At 45.4% G+C, this 19857-nt stretch overlaps 1 protein-coding gene across 3 annotated transcripts in view; it reads left to right on the forward strand.

Moving 5' to 3' along the window:
* LOC115101366 (leucine-rich repeat and calponin homology domain-containing protein 2-like) overlaps positions 1-19857 on the forward strand; it is an 89820-nt gene that overhangs the window by 38146 nt on the left and 31817 nt on the right. For 2 of the 3 annotated variants that reach the window (XM_029620788.2, XM_029620789.2), the window contains exons 2-12: positions 1674-1818; positions 3613-3739; positions 3835-3940; positions 5625-5761; positions 6112-6242; positions 6758-6845; positions 7044-7140; positions 7261-7352; positions 7982-8049; positions 8390-8494; positions 16799-16867. In XM_029620788.2, coding sequence (XP_029476648.1) covers positions 1674-1818; positions 3613-3739; positions 3835-3940; positions 5625-5761; positions 6112-6242; positions 6758-6845; positions 7044-7140; positions 7261-7352; positions 7982-8049; positions 8390-8494; positions 16799-16867 — 1165 coding nt within the window. The remainder of the gene's footprint in view (positions 1-1673; positions 1819-3612; positions 3740-3834; positions 3941-5624; positions 5762-6111; positions 6243-6757; positions 6846-7043; positions 7141-7260; positions 7353-7981; positions 8050-8389; positions 8495-16798; positions 16868-19857) is intronic. The other variant, XM_029620790.2, reaches the window with a different exon arrangement.

Genomic DNA, 19857 nt, shown 5'->3' on the forward strand with positions numbered 1-19857 from the left:
GCTAGTCATAATAAAACTCCTAGTAGGCTAGTCATAATACAACTCCTAGTGGGCTAGTCATAATAAAACTCCTAGTAGGCTAGTCATAATAAAACTCCTAGTAGGCTAGTCATAATAAAACTCCTAGTAGGCTAGTCATAATAAAACTCATAGTGGGCTAGTCATAATAAAACTCCTAGTGGGCTAGTCATAATAAAACTCCTAGTAGGCTAGTCATAATAAAACTCCTAGTAGGCTAGTCATAATAAAACTCCTAGTAGGCTAGTCATAATACAACTCCTAGTAGGCTAGTCATAATAAAACTCCTAGTAGGCTAGTCATAATACAACTCCTAGTAGGCTAGTCATAATAAAACTCCTAGTGGACTAGTCATAATAAAACTCCTAGTAGGCTAGTCATAATAAAACTCCTAGTAGGCTAGTCATAATAAAACTCATAGTGGGCTAGTCATAATACAACTCCTAGTAGGCTAGTCATAATAAAACTCCTAGTGGACTAGTCATAATAAAACTCCTAGTAGGCTAGTCATAATAAAACTCCTAGTAGGCTAGTCATAATAAAACTCCTAGTAGGCTAGTCATAATAAAACTCCTAGTGGGCTAGTCATAATAAAACTCCTAGTAGGCTAGTCATAATACAACTCCTAGTAGGCTAGTCATAATACAACTCCTAGTAGGCTATTCTTATCTCACTCCTGTTGCGTTGTGATTATGAGGGGGTCCCTGATGAATTTTCTAACACAAAAGTGGTCCCCGGCCCCAAAAAGTTTGAGAACCCCTGCCGTAACCTCTCATCTTAGCAGAGTATTACCTGTCATTGAAGCCTATAAGGTATTATAATGTGCCATTCATGATGAGGACTGAACTCTGACTGATTAACTGTCTCCGGTTCACCAACCTGTGGCTAGTAAATTCCTGGCATCTACTTGATAAAAGTATCCACTGCAACAGCGCCACAAAGGTCCACGAAACACCAAAGGACCTATAGGTTCATTTTGGTTTGATGCAGAATTAGAAAGAGTATGGGTCAACAGCTATTACACAGACACAGAGGAGTTGGCCAGACTACTCTCATTGAATCAATATATCGATATGGGAAAGACTGTGACTGGATCTGGAAATGGATATGACTGTGTGCTAGAGTCTGTGTGTAATAGAACTGTGCTCAGGCCGAGTGTAATTTCAGCTGTCTTTGAGAAACATGCCATGTTCCCATTGATCACTCATTCAGACATATTGACCAGTCAAGACTGCGTGGAATCAATTTACTCTCCCAGAGGTTTTCTTACGACCCAACCGACACTCTTAGGAAAAAAAAGGTGCTATCTAGAATCTAAAAGGGTTTTTCGGCTGTCCCCTTAGGAGAACCCTTTGAAGAATATTTTTGGTTCCAGGTAGAACCCTTTTGGGTTCCATTTAAAACCCAAAAGGGTTCTACATGGAACCAAAAAGGGTTCTCCTATTGGGTCAGCCTAAGAACCCTTTTTTTCTAAGAGTGTCCAGCAGCTTCTGGAGAGACTGTTTGGATCCTTTCTTACATTACATCCTGACACATACAGTAGCCAACACCTGATCTGTGCTACTTGATGAAGAATTTGACCATACATGTATGACAGTATGTAGTCCCTGTGTACCCATGACCCTCACCTGCTGTCTGTCTCTTGCCTCCCCCAGATCTGTCGAAGAACAGGCTCACAGAGGTCCCTCCAGAGGTGTGTCTGTTCGCCCCCCTTGAGTCTCTCAACCTCTACCACAACTGCATCAAATGCATCCCTGAAGCCATCATCAACTTGCAGATGCTGACCTATCTAAACATAAGGTTAGTGATGACTCATGGAAGTATGTGGCGTCATCTGTTGACCCAATGACCTCATACCGTAACATGATATCAGCGTTGTAGTGACCTGGTATAGTTAAGTATTATGGCAGTATTGACTCAATATCAAATGTTCTTTCTGCTATCCGTAGCCCTTTAAATGTCTGTAATATAACCGTGCTCAAAAAAGCCTCAGGTAGCTTACACCAGGTGCATTCCTGTAATGTTATTGTAAGTGTCTGGAGTCCTCGATCTAAGAAGCATCATAAGATAGTACAACCATGGTATCACCAGGCTAGAGGAAATACAAGGGCCCATGTTCACTTTTGTTCTGCTCTATCTCAGTATGGAGTTTTCCTTTCAGGGGATTCACAGGATCAGGTAGCCAGAGCATTTCCTCTTTCACAGTGGAAGAAAGAGGTCTACACTATGTGATGTTGTTTTGAACGGTTCATTTCCTAGACACAGTGGAAGAAAGAGGTCTACACTATGTGATGTTGTTTTGAACGGTTCATTTCCTAGACACAGTGGGAGAAAGAGGTCTACACTATGTGATGTTGTTTTGAACAGTTCATTTCCTAGACACAGTGGAAGAAAGAGGTCTACACTATGTGATGTTGTTTTGAACGGTTCATTTCCTAGACACAGTGGGAGAAAGAGGTCTACACTATGTGATGTTGTTTTGAACAGTTCATTTCCTAGACACAGTGGGAGAAAGAGGTCTACACTATGTGATGTTGTTTTGAACAGTTCATTTCCTGGACACAGTGGGAGAAAGAGGTCTACACTATGTGATGTTGTTTTGAACAGTTCATTTCCTAAACACAGTGGGAGAAAGAGGTCTACACTATGTGATGTTGTTTTGAACGGTTCATTTCCTAGACACAGTGGAAGAAAGAGGTCTACACTATGTGATGTTGTTTTGAACAGTTCATTTCCTAGACACAGTGGGAGAAAGAGGTCTACACTATGTGATGTTGTTTTGAACAGTTCATTTCCTAGACACAGTTAGGCTGCGTTTACACAGGCAACCCCAATTTGAGCTTGTTTCTAATTATTGGCAAAAGAGCTGATCTGATTGGTCAAAAGGCCAATTAGTGGCCTCCCGGGTGGCTCAGTGGTCTAAGGCACTGCATCGCAGTGCTAGCTGTGCCAACAGAGACTCTGGGTTCGAGCCCAGGCTCTGTCACAGCCGGCTGCGACCGGGAGGCCCATGGGGAGGCGCACAATTGGCCTAGCGTTGTCTGGGTTAGGGGGGCTTGGCCGGCAAGGATATCCTTCTCTCATCGTGCACGAGCGACTCCTGTGGCGGGCCGGGTGTGCACGCTGACCAGGTCGCTAGGTGTACAGTGTTTCCTCTGACACATTGTTGCGGCTGGCTTCCGGGTTGGATGCGCGCTGTGTTAAGAAGCAGTGCGGCTTGGTTGGGTTGTGTATCGGAGGACGCATGACTCTTGACCTTCGCCTCTCCCGAGTCCGTGCAGGAGTTGTAGCGATGAGACAAGACAGTAACTACTAATAATTGGATACCACGACAATTGGGGAGAAAAAGTGGGTAAAAAAAAGAAACAAAAAAAAAAGACCAATTTAGAGGTAAAATAATCTAAAATGGACTGCCTGTGTAAACACAGCCATGGATATCAGTCTGCTCTGGTCCTCTGTTTCACTAACATTTTGTTAACCCATTGAGGAGACATTCATTGCTTGATCTTTTCCTGATGTCCCCAATGTTATCCTTGCACAGGATAAAACTTTCATACTGCCTATATTGTACATGTGTATTTTGTGTTTCTATAGCCGGAACCTTCTCTCAACATTGCCAAAATACCTGTTCAACCTCCCTCTCAAAGTGCTGGTGGTGAGCAACAACAAGCTACTGTCTGTCCCAGAGGAGATTGGGAAGGCCAAAGAACTGATGGAACTGGTGAGCACAAGCCCAGAGCTCATAAAAAAACACTGCAGCTATATTGTTACTGGTGTGTCTGTGTGTGACAGCCTGCTTTCTGTCTTCCCATGTAGGACATCAGCTGTAATGAGATCCAGGTGCTGCCCCCTCAGGTGGGGAGGCTCCGTTCATTACGGGAACTCAACATCAGGAGGAACTGTCTTCACATGCTGCCTGAGGGTAGGTAGCTGTCTACGTCCTCTCCCCTCGTCGTTGGGTAGGTAGCTGTCTACGTCCTCTCCCCTGGTCTGAGGGTAGGTAGCTGTCTACGTCCTCTCCCCTGGTCAAAGGGTAGGTAGCTGTCTACGTCCTCTCCCCTGGTCTGAGGGTAGGTAGCTGTCTATGTCCTCTCCCCTGGTCTGAGGGTAGGTAGCTGTCTATGTCCTCTCCCCTGGTCTGAGGGTAGGTAGCTGTCTACGTCCTCTCCCCTGGTCTGAGGGTAGGTAGCTGTCTACGTCCTCTCCCCTGGTCTGAGGGTAGGTAGATGTCTACGTCCTCTCCCCTGGTCTGAGGGTAGGTAGCTGTCTACGTCCTCTCCCCTGGTCTGAGGGTAGGTAGATGTCTACGTCCTCTCCCCTGGTCTGAGGGTAGGTAGATGTCTACGTCCTCTCCCCTGGTCTGAGGGTAGGTAGCTGTCTACGTCCTCTCCCTGGTCTGAGGGTAGGTAGATGTCTACGTCCTCTCCCCTGGTCTGAGGGTAGGTAGCTGTCTACGTCCTCTCCCTTGGTCTGAGGGTAGGTAGCTGCCTACGTCCTCTCCCCTGGTCTGAGGGTAGGTAGCTGTCTACGTCCTCTCCCCTGGTCTGAGGGTAGGTAGCTGTCTACGTCCTCTCCCCTGGTCTGAGGGTAGGTAGATGTCTATGTCCTCTCCCCTGGTCTGAGGGTAGGTAGCTGTCTACGTCCTCTCCCCTGGTCTGAGGGTAGGTAGATGTCTACGTCCTCTCCCCTGGTCTGAGGGTAGGTAGATGTCTACGTCCTCTCCCCTGGTCTGAGGGTAGGTAGCTGTCTACGTCCTCTCCCCTGGTCTGAGGGTAGGTAGATGTCTACGTCCTCTCCCCTGGTCTGAGGGTAGGTAGCTGTCTACGTCCTCTCCCTTGGTCTGAGGGTAGGTAGCTGCCTACGTCCTCTCCCCTGGTCTGAGGGTAGGTAGCTGTCTACGTCCTCTCCCCTGGTCTGAGGGTAGGTAGCTGTCTACGTCCTCTCCCCTGGTCTGAGGGTAGGTAACTGTCTCACGTCCTCTCCCCTGGTCTGAGGGTAGGTAGCTGTCTACGTCCTCTCCCTGGTCTGAGGGTAGGTAGCTGTCTACGTCCTCTCCCCTGGTCTGAGGGTAGGTAGCTGTCTACGTCCTCTCCCTGGTCTGAGGGTAGGTAGCTGTCTACTCCTCTCCCTGGTCTGAGGGTAGGTAGCTGTCTACATCCTCTCCCCTGGTCTGAGGGTAGGTAGCTGTCTCGACCTCTCCCCTGGTCTGAGGGTAGGTAGCTGTCTACGACCTCTCCCCTGGTCTGAGGGTAGGTAGCTGTCTACGTCCTCTCCCCTGGTCTGAGGGTAGGTAGCTGTCTACGTCCTCTCCCCTGGTCTGAGGGTAGGTAGCTGTCTACGTCCTCTCCCCTGGTCTGAGGGTAGGTAGCTGTCTACGTCCTCTCCCCTGGTCTGAGGGTAGGTAGCTGTCTACGTCCTCTCCCCTGGTCTGAGGGTAGGTAGCTGTCTACGTCCTCTCCCCTGGTCTGAGGGTAGGTAGCTGTCTACGTCCTCTCCCCTGGTCTGAGGGTAGGTAGCTGTCTACGTCCTCTCCCCTGGTCTGAGGGTAATCTCTCTCCTTATTCTATATCCAAACCCATGTGCTTTCTTTCTTTGTCTCTCCCCAGAGCTGGCTGACCTGCCACTCATCAGACTGGACTTCTCCTGCAATAAAATCACAGAGATCCCTCCTGTCTACAGGAGACTCAGGCAGCTGCAGCACATCATCCTCGACAACAACCCTATGCAGTCCCCACCTGCACAGGTATGTGAGAGTGTGTGAGTGAGAGTGTGTGGCAACATCTGTGGTAGTTTATGCTGTAAATGACATTTTGGCACTGCATGGGATTATCCACAGCCATCTCGATGTGTATCAGGTATGGGGTGCCGACGATTTAACACAGGTTAACCTCAGCTTGGCATCATGCCTAGAAACAACTCCCCCTAGATGTGACAGTTTTCATGATATACCAAGATATACACATAATGGTCTCTGAGGAACAGTTGCACCATCTAGTGGGCAGCATGATTTAATTTCTGCTTGAATGAACACTTGGGCACTTAATTTCAGCACTTGGATATATACTTCATGCACTTTGTATTTGTGTGTTTCAGATCTGCCTGAAGGGCAAGGTGCACATCTTTAAGTACCTGAACATCCAGGCTTGTAGGATGGATAAGAAGCCTGACTCTCTGGACCTCCCCTCTCTGGGCAAACGCTGCCTTCCCCAACCTCTCACAGACAGGTACACACTCTTATATCATATCATAATTATATTTATAAACTGGGTGGTTTGAGCCCTGAATGCCAATCGGCTGACAACCAATAACACAGGTATGACAAAACATTTATTTTTACTACTCTAATTATGTTGGTAAACAGTTTATAATAGCAATAAAGCACCTCTGGGGTTTGTGGTATATGGCTAATATTCCACGACTAAGGGCTGTATCCAGGCACTCCGCATTGCTTCGTGCATAACAACATCCCTTAGCTGTGGTATATTGGTCATATACCATACCTCCTCTGGCCTCATTGCTTAAGTATACAACAGACAAGACCATTGACCATATGCATCATGAATGACATGAATATGCAGTATGTGCCATAAAACTGTAATGACAACTGGTATGACATATTTGAAGATTAATGACACAGGTCTCTACATATTTTGAAGTGCTTACGAAATTGTCATGAATGTGTCTGAATCAAAACTGTCTGACTGTTTATTACTGACTATCCCTGTATATGTCTCTGCAGCATGGAGGATTTTTACCCCAGTAAGAACCATGCTCCTGACTCTGGTATCGGCAGTGACAACGGGGATAAAAGACTGTCTGCGACAGAGGTCAGAGTTCACCCACTGTAGTCAGGCTGAACTGAGGCCTAGATTGTACTGAGGACTGTTGTGCGTTCAACCATGGCTCGTTGATCCTGACACTGCAGTTCTTCTGCAGACATGTTCAGTAGACCTGAACTCTATGCTTTATGCTCACTTTATTTAACACTGAGCTTCCTCCTCTTCCTTCTCCCACTCTTCCTCTAGCCCTCTGACGATGATACCATCAGCCTGCACTCCCAGGTCTCAGAGACGGCCCGCACCGACGCCCTCTCTCTCCTCTCCAAGATGGACTCAGGCAAAGGTAAGACCTGTTTGGATGCAGTGGATTTGACTGTTTGAAAAAAACGGTTTGAGCATTGATGGGCTCAACTGGCAACAAGCACATTAGTCTGAGGTTCAACCTGGTGTGTTGCTCCCGTAGATCAGGAACCCTTTTTCATCGAGCCCAACGCAGAGGAAGATGCTGCCCTGTCAGACGGGCAGCAGAGTGGACCCTACATCTCATGTATAAAGGTACATCAACAGGGATCCATAGAGAGCTGTATCACCACTACAGTACACCATTAACTACACTAGTCTTCCACTGTTGAGCTATCCCTGGGTGAGCTAGTGTGTCCAATTAGTGTCTGTTCTTTTCCACTGTTAGCTCTGAAGAATGGGAGGTTTTGGTACAAGCTTTAAACTAATCTTATCTTTCATTGAGTCAAAAGCTTCAAATGCCATACATTTGATTGAATAAAGCCAACAGATCGTCTCGTTAGTTTTTTTGGGGCTGGAAACCTGTGGAATCAGCCAAAGCACACAGCTTGAAGTTCAAATGAAATGTGTTGTGATTGAACTTGGATAAGAGTGTGGGGATTTTACTTTTACATATCTGTTTATGGGCTCCTGAGTGTCGTAGCGGTCTAAGGCACTGCATCTCAGTGCTAGAGGCATCACTGGTTCGATTCCAGGCTGTATCACAACCGGCCGTGATTGGGAGTCACATAGGGCGGCAGCCCAGCATCGTCCGGGTTAGGGTTTGGTTGGGTTAGGCCGTAATAGTAAATAAGAATTTGTTCTTAACTGACTTGCCTAGTTAAATAAAGGTTAAATAAAAATAACATGATTTTATTGAGTTTACTTTTTGTTCTGTGTGTCAGGAATTGGAGAAGGTTCTTAACAAGTCACACCACAGCAAAGATAAGGAGAACTGGAAAGAGGAGTCTGGGTAAGTCTTCACTACACTTGAATAGAAAGGAGGAACGGAAGAAAATTCACCTTTTAACTTCTATAAGTTTGAACTGAAATCATATTGATCTATCTGTCTCCTTAAATAACTAATTTACAACACTAGTTAATGTACTGTAGTTGATAATTAGCAGCTGTAGATGATAGCAGAAGTGACATAATATAATAACAGGCCGAGACAGTAGACATGCTGAGAAGGTTATGTTGTTGGATAGCTGCCACTATAGTAGGGTCACACACTTAGTTAATGCTATTATAGGGAGTATAGTTGGCATAGGTTTTGGCTTCAAACTGAATTGCCATGTCCCTGTTTCCTGCAGCTCTGAAAAAGATCAGCTAGTTGAGGAGGATGAGGATGAGCTGAAGGAAGTGCTGGACCTGAGGAAGATCGCTGTCCAGCTCCTGCAGCAGGAGCAACAGAACAGGTAAGAGGCTGAGCTCTGACCCCTGCCATGGCCACTCCTCTCTGACATCACCTCACCTTGAGCTCTACCCTACCCTAGCCCCATACTGTATCTCTCTTGCATCCAGGCTGAGGAGAAATCAGCACACAATGCATCCCTGACCAACTGTTCATACAGATCTGAACACAATCAGACCACAAAGTGACTTTTGTGCGTCTAGACTCGTGTTTTCAATGCAAGCTTCGTATTCTGACAGAAGTCTCATGTAAGTGTCAAGTGTAGACAACTTCTGTCCTCCACACCACTGCTTAGCTCTGCCCTGCCCCTAGTCCCATATCTCTATGTCCTCCACACCACTGCTTAGCTCTGCTCTGCCCCTAGCCCCATATCTCTATGTCCTCCACACCACTGCTTAGCTCTGCCCTGCCCCTAGCCCCATATCTCTATGTCCTCCACACCACTGCTTAGCTCTGCCCTGTCCCTAGCCCCATATCTCTATGTCCTCCACACCACTGCTTAGCTCTGCCCTGCCCATAGCCCCATATCTCTATGTCCTCCACACCACTGCTTAGCTCTGCCCTGCCCATAGCCCCATATCTCTATGTCCTCCACACCACTGCTTAGCTCTGCCCTGCCCCTAGCCCCATATCTCTATGTCCTCCACACCACCTTAGCTCTGCCCTGCCCCTAGCCCCATATCTCTATGTCCTCCACACCACTGCTTAGCTCTGCTCTGCCCCTAGCCCCATATCTCTATGTCCTCCACACCACTGCTTAGCTCTGCTCTGCCCCTAGCCCCATATCTCTATGTCCTCCACACCACTGCTTAGCTCTGCTCTGCCCCTAGCCCCATATCTCTATGTCCTCCACACCACTGCTTATCTGCCCATAGCCACATATCTCTCTATGTCCTCCACACCACTGCTTAGCTCTGCCCTGCCCCTAGCCCCATATCTCTATGTCCTCCACACCACTGCTTAGCTCTGCCCTGCCCCTAGCCCCATATCTCTATGTCCTCCCCCACTGCTTAGCTCTCTCTAGCCCCATATCTCTATGTCCTCCACACCACTGCTTAGCTCTGCCCTGCCCATAGCCCCATATCTCTATGTCCTCCACACCACTGCTTAGCTCTGCCCTGCCCCTAGCCCCATATCTCTATGTCCTCCACCACCTTACTGCCCTGCCCCTAGCCCCATATCTCTATGTCCTCCACACCACTGCTTAGCTCTGCTCTGCCCCTAGCCCCATATCTCTATGTCCTCCACACCACTGCTTAGCTCTACCCTGTCCCTAGCCCCATATCTCTATGTCCTCCACACCACTGCTTAGCTCTGCCCTGCCTCTAGCCCCATATCTCTATGTCCTCCACACCACTGCTTAGCTCTGCTCTGCCCCTAGCCCCATATCTCTATGTCCTCCACACCACTGCTTAGCTCTGCCCTGCCCCTAGCCCCATATCTCTATGTCCTCCACACCACTGCTTAGCTCTGCCCTGCCCATAGCCCCATATCTCTATGTCCTCCACACCACTGCTTAGCTCTGCCCTGCCCCTAGCCCCATATCTCTATGTCCTCCACACCACTGCTTAGCTCTGCCCTGTCCCTAGCCCCATATCTCTATGTCCTCCACACCACTGCTTAGCTCTGCCCTGCCCCTAGCCCCATATCTCTATGTCCTCCACACCACTGCTTAGCTCTGCCCTGCCCCTAGCCCCATATCTCTATGTCCTCCACACCACTGCTTAGCTCTGCCCTGCCCATAGCCCCATATCTCTATGTCCTCCACACCACTGCTTAGCTCTGCTCTGCCCCTAGCCCCATATCTCTATGTCCTCCACACCACTGCTTAGCTCTGCCCTGCCCCTAGCCCCATATCTCTATGTCCTCCACACCACTGCTTAGCTCTGCTCTGCCCCTAGCCCCATATCTCTATGTCCTCCACACCACTGCTTAGCTCTGCCCTGCCCCTAGCCCCATATCTCTATGTCCTCCACACCACTGCTTAGCTGTGCCCTGCCCCTAGCCCCATATCTCTATGTCCTCCACACCACTGCTTAGCTCTGCTCTGCCCCTAGCCCCATATCTCTATGTCCTCCACACCACTGCTTAGCTCTGCCCTGTCCCTAGCCCCATATCTCTATGTCCTCCACACCACTGCTTAGCTCTGCCCTGCCCCTAGCCCCATATCTCTATGTCCTCCACACCACTGCTTACCTCTGCCCTGCCCCTAGCCCCATATCTCTATGTCCTCCACACCACTGCTTAGCTCTGCCCTGCCCCTAGCCCCATATCTCTATGTCCTCCACACCATTGCTTAGCTCTGCCCTGCCCATAGCCCCATATCTCTATGTCCTCCACACCACTGCTTAGCTCTGCCCTGCCCCATATCTCTATGTCCTCCACACCATTGCTTAGCTCTGCCCTGCCCCTAGTCCCATATCTCTATGTCCTCCACACCACTGCTTAGCTCTGCCCTGCCTCTAGCCCCATATCTCTATGTCCTCCACACCACTGCTTAGCTCTGCCCTGCCCCTAGCCCCATATCTCTATGTCCTCCACACCACTGCTTAGCTCTGCCCTGTCCCTAGCCCCATATCTCTATGTCCTCCACACCACTGCTGAGCACAGCTTCCCCATCCCACCTCTGCTCCCTCTCTCTACCCTTGACCTATCTTCACTGCAAGGGCAGGAAGGTCCTGGGATGTTCTTGGAGGAAAGGGTTGGGAACGGGAGGGATTCTTCTTTTCAGTTTCCCAGAATGTTGGGCAGTGACAATAAGGACTTGATTTACAACCCCCGATAGTTATGGGTTTCTGACTAATTATTGGGTTCTAACCACAGTTATTACAGTGCATTCGTAAAGTTTCCAGGCCCCTTGACTTTTTCCCCATTTTGTTACGTTACAGCCATGTTCTAAAATTGATTAAATGATTGTGTTTTTTTTGCATCAATCTACACACAATACCCCATAATGACAAAGCAAAAACAGAAATACCTTATTTACATAAATATTCAAACCCTTTGCTATTAGACTCGAAATTTAACTCCGGTGTATCCTGTTTCCATTGGTCATCCTTGAGATGTTTCTACAACTTGATTGGAGTCCACCTGTGGTAAATTCAATTGATTTGACATGATTTGGAAAGGCACACACCTGTCTATATAAGGTCCCACAGTTGACAGTGCATGTCAGAGCAAAAACCAAGCCATGAGGTCGAAGGAATTTTTCGTAGAGCTCCGAGACAGGATTGTGTCAAGGCACAGATCTGGTGAAGGGTACCAAAACATTTCTGCAGCATTGAAGGTCCCCAAGAACACAGTAGCCTCCATCATTCTTAAATGGAAGAAGTTTGGAACCACCAAGACTATTCCTAGAGCTGGCCATCCGGCCAAACTTAGCAATCGGGGGAGAAGGGCCATGGTCACCGAGGTCACCAAGAACCCGATGATCACTCTGACAGAGCTCCAGAGTTTCTCTGTGGAGATGGGAGAACCTTCCAGAAGGACAACCATCTCTGCATCACTCCACCGATCAGGCATTTATGGTAGAGTTGCCAGACAAAAGCCACTCCTCAGTAAAAGGCACATGACAGTCCGCTTAGAGTTTTCCAGAAGGTACCTAAAGGACTATCAGACCATGAGAAACAAGATTATCTGGTCTGAAGAAACCAAGATTGAACTCTTTGGCCTGAATGCCAAGCATCACGTCTGGAGGAAACGTGACACCATCCCTGCAGTGCGGATGTTTTTCAGTGGCAGGGACTGGGAGACTAGTCAGGATCGAGGGAAAGATGAACGGAGCAAAGTATAGAGAAATCCTTGATGAAAACCTGCTCCAGAGCGCTCAGGACCTCAAACTGCGGCGAAGCTTGACCTTCCAACGGGACAACGACCCTAAGCTCACAGCCAAGACAACACAGGAGTTGCTTCGGGACATGTCTCTGAATGTCCTTGAGTGGCCCAGCCAGAGCCTGGACTCAAACCCGATTTAACATCTATGGAGAGACCTGAAAATATCTGTGCAGCGACGCTCCCCATCCAACCTGATAGAGCTTGAGAGGATCTGCAGAGAAGAATGGGATGAACTCCCCAAATTCCAGGGATGCAAACTAGTCACCTTTCAGCAAAATCGCTGTTTTGAATCCAAAATAGGTGACCTACGTGATTTGTGTAGATACGTTGAGAAAAGTTTGGGAGTGATATGCGTTTGGAGCAATGCTGGCTGTATCCAAGGCTCAGCCAATCGTCCACATAACAACAGAATGCAGCACGCGACTGAAGAGAGAAGAGACAACCAAATTGCTAGTTACAGCATCAGCGCGCACTCTGGGAAGACAGCAGGAGAGTGGAATGGCAGTTTGCCAGTTACAGCAGCGCGTCCCCTGAAAGATAATGAAGAGGTAGGTGAGAAGCCTGACCACGGAGACGGGGACGAGAAGGCGATGAAGCGTACTTAATGAGCTGTAACCTAAAAACAACTGGCATTTGGAAATTTGAGGTGAGGTGGAAAGTGTGGTGGAACAAGTATTGTTAGCATTGTTAAGTATCTTGCTAGCTAGATTGAATTCTCCGTTAGCTAGCCAGAGAAATATTGAGCAACGTTAGCCAACATAACTGATCAAATAATTGAGTTCATGGTGTGAAAGTTATCTGGCTAATAAAGTCAGACAGCTACAACATCAGATGCGCTAACGTTAGTAACGTTAACCTAACCAATTCACTATAGTATTAACTGGTGTACGACTCCTTGTCGTGTGAAATGTTAACTAGCTAAAGAAATAACTGCGATTTGTGAACTGATGTTTTCCCTCTAAAGTCTGTGGTTAATTTTCAGAATGAGAGAATTAGGTGAAAATGAGGCATGGCTTGTTAAAAACTTGTTATGGCTGGGGGCAGTATTGAGTAGCTTGGATGAATAAGGTGCCCGGAGTAAACTGTCTGCTACTCAGGCCCAGTTGCTAATATATGCATATTATTAGTAGATTTGGATAGAAAACACTCTGAAGTTTCTAAAACTGTTTGAATGATGTCTGTGAGTATAACAGAACTCATATGGCAGGCCAAAACCTGAGGAAAAATCCAACCAGGAAGTGGGAAATCTGAGGTTTGTAGTTTTTCAACTCATTCCCTGTCGGATGCACAGTGTCTATGGGGTCAAATTGCACTTCCTAAGGCTTCCACTAGATGTCAACAGTCTTTAGAACCTTGTTTGATGCATCTACTGTGAAGTGGGGGCAAATGAGAGGGGAATGAGTCTGAGGTCTGCCAGAGAGCCACATGCTGGCCACGCTCATTCATGTGAGAGTTAGCTTGAGTTCCATTGCATTTCTGAAGACCAAGGAATTCTCCGGTTGGAACATTATTGAAGATTTATGTTAAAAACATCCTACAGATTGATTCTATACATCGCTTGACATGTTTCTACGGACTGTAACGGTACTTTTTGACTTTTCTTCTGCTTCTAGTGATCACGCGTCGTGAATTTGGATTACTGGGCTAAACGCGCAAACAAAAAGGAGGTATTTGGACATAAATGATGGACATTATCGAACAAAACAAACATTTATTGTGGAACTGGGATTCCTGGGAGTGCATTCTGATGAAGATCATCAAAGGTAAGTGAATATTTATAATGCTATTTCTGACTTCTGTTGACTACACAACATGGTGGATATCTGTTTGGGTTGTTTTGGTCTCTGAGCGCCGTACTCAGATAATTGCATGGTGTGCTTTTTTGGTAAAGCTTTTTTGAAATCTGACACAGCGGTTGCATTAAGGAGAAGTGTATCTCTAATTCTGTTTATTATGAGTATTTCTGTAAATTGATGTGGCTCTCTGCAAAATCACCAGATGTTTTGGAACTACTGAACGTAACGCGCCAATGTATACTGAGATTTTTTTTATATAAATATGAACTTTATCGAACAAAACATACATGTATTGTGTAACATGAAGTCCTATGAGTGTCATCTGATGAAGATCATCAAAGGTTAGTGATTCATTTATCTCTATTTCTGCTTTTTGTGACTCCTCTCTTTGGCTGGAAAATGAGAGGACTTGGCTCTGACCTAACATAATTGTTTGGTTTGCTTTCGTCGTAAAGCCTTTTTGAAATCGGACACTGTGATGGGATTAACAAGAATGGTATCTTTAAAATGGTGTAAAATTCTTGTCTGTTTGAGGAATTTTAATTATGGAATTTCTGTTGTTTTGTATTTGGCGCCCTGCACTTTCACTGGCTGTTGCCATATCGATCCCGTTAGCGGCATCTCAGCCCAAAGAGGTTATTAATTAAGTATTTTAGCAACCCGCACAGTGTGTTATGGTTTAGGCAATTAGTTGGTTGTGTTGTACTTACCAGTACCCAGTGTTTGCGGTGTCCGACATGCCAATCAACCTGCTATCTGCCAATCATGGGAATGCCTGGAATGTTCTGATGCCAGGCATCCTGGTGTTTGGCGGAGTGGTGTGGAGGGGGGTTGGGCAGGGGGATGGAGCATTGGAAGTTAAGACCAGGTTTAGCCATTGTTCTTTCTCTTACGTCTGGGCTCCACAATAGAAGCACACGGTTGGTTTGTGGAGTATCCTTCGTTTATTTGGCGTGGGCTACGGCCAAACAGTAGCCTGTGTAAAGTTGGGTTAATAAACAGTCAATTCGTAAAACACAATCCTCTGTCTGGACAATTGTTCCTTTATGATCTAGTCAGGTCATTACAGTATTAAGCAAGTGGATACAGGGATGAAGTGGAGCTGGGCCTGGTTTAAGCTGGATGTCACCGTAGAGGTGAAAGGAACACCACACACTTTCCCTCTTTCTAACTTTTTCAATACAGTGGATATAAAAAGGGGTGTGCCAGGTGAAATTATTTAATTCATTTTAGAATAAGGCTGTAATGTAACAAAATGTGTAAAAAGTCAAGGGGTCTGAATACTTTCCAAATGCATTGTATACTGAACAAAAATATAAATGCAACATGTAAAGTGTTGGTCCCATGAGGGAGCATGCAATTGGAATGCTGACTGCAGGAATGTCCACCGGAGCTGTTGCCAGAGAACTGAATGTACATTTTTCTACCATAAGCCGCCTCCAACGTAATTTTAAGGAATTTGGCAGTACATCCAACCGGCGTCACAACCGCAGACCACATGTATACATGTATGGTCTTGACCAGACTGCAGTGTGGCTTCAGTGGGCAAATGCTCACCTTCAATGGTCACTGGCATGCTGGAGATGTGTGCTCTTGACTGCTGAATCCTGGTTTCAACTGTACCGGTCAGATGGCGTCGTGTGGGCGAGCGGTTTACTGATGTCAGTGTTGTGAACAGAGTGCCCCATGGTGGGGTTATGGTATGGTCAGGCATAAGCTACGGACAACGAACGCAATTGCATTTTATCGATGGAAATTTGAATACACAGAGATACCGTGACGAGATCCCGAGGCCCATAGTCGTGCCATTCATCTGCCGCCATCAACTCATGCTTCAGCATGATAATGCACAGCCCCATATCGTAAGGATCTGTACACAATTCCTGGAAGTTGAAAATGTCCCAGTTCTTCCATGGCTCGCATACTCACCAGACATGTCACCCATTGAGCATGTTCGGGGTGCTCTTGATTGTTTACGACATTGTGTTCCAGTTCCCGTCAATATCCAACAACTTTGCACAGCCATTGAAGAGGAGTGGGACAATCAACAGCCTGATCAACTCTATGCGAAGGAGATGTGCTGCATGAGGCAAATGGTGGTCACACCAGATACTGACAGTTTTTTTTCTGATCCACGGTCCTACTTTTTTAAAGATATCTGTGACCATCGAATGCATATCTGTATTCCCAGTCATGTGAAGTCCATAGATTATGGCCTAATGAATTTATTTCAGTGGACTGATTTCCTTAAATGAACTGTAACTTGGTAAAATCTTTGAAATTGTTTAGTGTTGCATTTGATATTTTTGTTCAGTGTAGCTTACTTACAACCAGTAGTCAGTGAGAGCCAGCCATAGCTGTTGTAGACAGCAGGTGATATGTGAAAAGTACATGTTATCATTTATTTTGTATTGGGTTATTCTATATTCTCTGCATTTTGTCCATTGTATAGGCAGACCTTAGGTGATTTCAGACATTTTACTGCTCCTTTCTCTCCTGAAGTTACTCCATCACCACGCTCTAACTATCTCTCTTCTCACTCTGCATTTAACAACCCTCCCCGTCATTTGTTCCCCCATTCTCTCCTCTTCTTCCCTCCCTGCTTCATCCATCTCCTGCTCCCCAACCTCGCCACTTCCTTGGACCTGATTGATGCACACATGATGTGTGGCTACTAGACGACGGTCCTTAATTTGTAGAGCAGAGAGTCTAATTCATCGAAGGAGGGTTGCCGGCCGAGCACACAGGTAGAGAGAGATACAGTACCAGTCAAAAGTTTGGACACACCTACTCATTCAAGGGTTTTTCTTTATTTTTTAAAACTATTTTCTACATTGTAGAATAATAGTGAAGACATCAAAACTATGAAATAACACACAACCAAAAAGGTGTTAAACAAATCAAACCAGATTTTATATTTGAGATTCTTCAAAGTATTCCCAGCTACCCTTTGCCTTGATGACAGCTTTGCACACTTTTGGCATTCTCTTAACCAGCTTCATCTTCAATGCTTTTTCCCTGAAGGAGTTCCTACATATTCTGAGCACTTGTTGGCTGCTTTTCCTTCACTCTGCAGTCCAACTCATACCAAACCATCTCAATTAGGTTGAGTTCAGGTGATTGTGGAGGACAGGTCATCTGATGCAGCACTCCATCACTCTCCTTCTTGGTCAAATAGCCCTTACACAGCCTGGAGGTGTGTTTTGGGTCATTGTTCTGTTGAAAAACAAATAATAGTCCCACTAAGCGCAAAACAGATGGGATGGCGTATCACTGCAGGATGCTGTGGTAGCCATGCTGGTTAAGTGTGCCTTGAAGTCTAAATAAATCACTGACAGTGTCTCCAGCAAAGCACCCCCACACCATCGCACCTCGTCCTCCATTCTTAATGGTGGGAACCACACATGCAGAGATCATCAGTTGACCTACTCGCATCTCTCAAAGACACAGCGGTTGGATTTGGACTCATCAGACCAAAGGACAGATTTCCACTGGTCTAATCTCCATTGGTTGTGTTTCTTGACCCAAGCAAGTCTCTTCTTATTGGTGTCCTTCAGTAGTGGTTTCTTTGCAGCAATTCAACCATGAAGGCCTGATTCACGCAGTCTCCTCTGAACAGTTGATGTTGATGTGTTTGTTACTTGAACTCTGTGAATCATTTATTTGGGCTGCATTTTCTGAGACTGGTAACTCTAATGAACGTATATTCTGCAGCAGAGGTAACTCTGGGTCTTCCTTTCCTGTGGCGGTCCTCATGAGAGACAGTTTCATCAGAGCGCTTCATGGTTTTTGTGACTGCTCATGAAGAAACTTTCAAAGTTCTTGAAATGTTCCGCATTGACTGACTTTCATGTCTTAAAGTAATGATAGACTGTCTTTTCTCTTTGCTTATTTGAGCTGTTTTTGCCATAATATGGACTTGGTCTTTTACCAAATAGGGCTATCTTCTATGTACCACCCCTACCTTGTCACAACACAGTAAGAAGGAAATTCCACAAAATAACTTTTAACAATCTGTTAATTGAAATTCATTCCAGGTGACTACCTCATGAAGATGGTTGAGAGAATGCCAAGAGTGTGCAAAGCTGTCATCAAAGCAAAGGGTGGCTACTTTGAAGAATCTAAAATCTAAAATATATTTTGATTTGTTTAACACTGTTTTGGTTACTACATGATTCCATGTGTTATTTCATAGTTTTGATGTCTTCACTACTATTCAACAATGTAGAAAATAGTACAAGTAAAGAAAAACCCTTGAATGAGTAGGTGTGTCCAAACGTTTGACTGGTACTGTATGTGTGACAGAGTGAGATTCTGAAAGCTAAAGGAGGGGGATATATGTACAGTATGCAAGACTCAGGTGGTGCGTGTTAAATTGTTTTGAAATGTTTCTGTGCCTGAAACAACACATTTTTCTCTTATTGTGAGATGACATGTATGCACACCATTAGAGCAGTGTTTATTAATTATGGTCCTGCAGACACACATTTTAGTTTTTGCACCAGCACTACACAGCTGAATCAAAGGATCACCTCAGTCATGAAGTCAAGTTTTGATTTACTTGAACCAGGTGTGTAGTAATAAGGCAAAAACAGGACCAAAATGAAGAAACACTGCATTAGAGATATTATTTGTTGGTCTCCAGGTCTTAAATCCACCTGAACCCATACCATACCATGACCGTCTGAATACATTGTGCCTGCAAAAAAAACAGAGACATTATACTAATCCTTACTTATGAACTGGGTGGTTCGAGTCCTTAAGTCCTTAAGTACTTTACACCACTGGGTATACACAGTATACCACAGTGGTGTAAAGTACTTAAGTAAAATACTTTAAATTACCTCTTCAGTTGTTTTTTGGTGGTATCTGTACTTTACTTAACTATTTATATTTTTGCCAAATTTTACTTTTATTTCACTACATTTCTCATGAAAATTATGTACTTTTTACTCCATACATTTTCCCTGACACCCAAAAGTACCTGTTACATTTTGACAGGAAAATTGTCAAATTCACACACTCATCAAGAGAACATCCCTGGGGATCCCTACTGCCTCTGATCTGGCAGACGCACTAAACACAAATACTATGTTTGTAAATTATGTCTGACTGTTGGAATGTGCCCCTGGCTCTCCGTCAATAAACAAAAGAAAGAAAATTGTGCCATCTGGTTTGCTAATATAAGGAATTTGAAATGGTTAATACTTTTGATACTTAAGTACATTTTAGCAATTCGATTTACTTTTGAGACTAAAATATATTTTAAACCAAATACTTGGACTTTTACTCAAGTAGTATTTTACTGGGTGACTCACTTTTACTTGAGTAATTTTCCATTAAGGTATCTTTAAGTTATGATAATTGAGTAAGTATGACAATTGAGTTATTTTTCCACCACTGCGTATACCACAGGTATGACAACATTTATTCAAATCAAATGTTATTAGTCACATGCGCTGAATACAACAGATGTAGGTAGACCTTACAGTGAAATGCTTACTTACGAGCCCCTAACCAACAATGCAGTTTTAAAAAAAATACGGATAAGAATAATAAATAAAAGTAACAAGTAATTAAAGAGCAACAGTCAAATAAGAATAGTGAGACTATATACAGGGGGTTACCGGTACAGAGTCAATGTGTGGGGGCACCTGTTAGTTGAGGTAATATGTACATGTAGGTAGAGTTATTAAAGTGACTATGCATAGATGATAACAACAGAGAGTAGCAGCGG

The sequence above is a fragment of the Oncorhynchus nerka genome, linkage group LG19, assembly GCF_034236695.1.
Source record: "Oncorhynchus nerka isolate Pitt River linkage group LG19, Oner_Uvic_2.0, whole genome shotgun sequence".
Lineage (NCBI taxonomy): Eukaryota > Metazoa > Chordata > Actinopteri > Salmoniformes > Salmonidae > Oncorhynchus > Oncorhynchus nerka.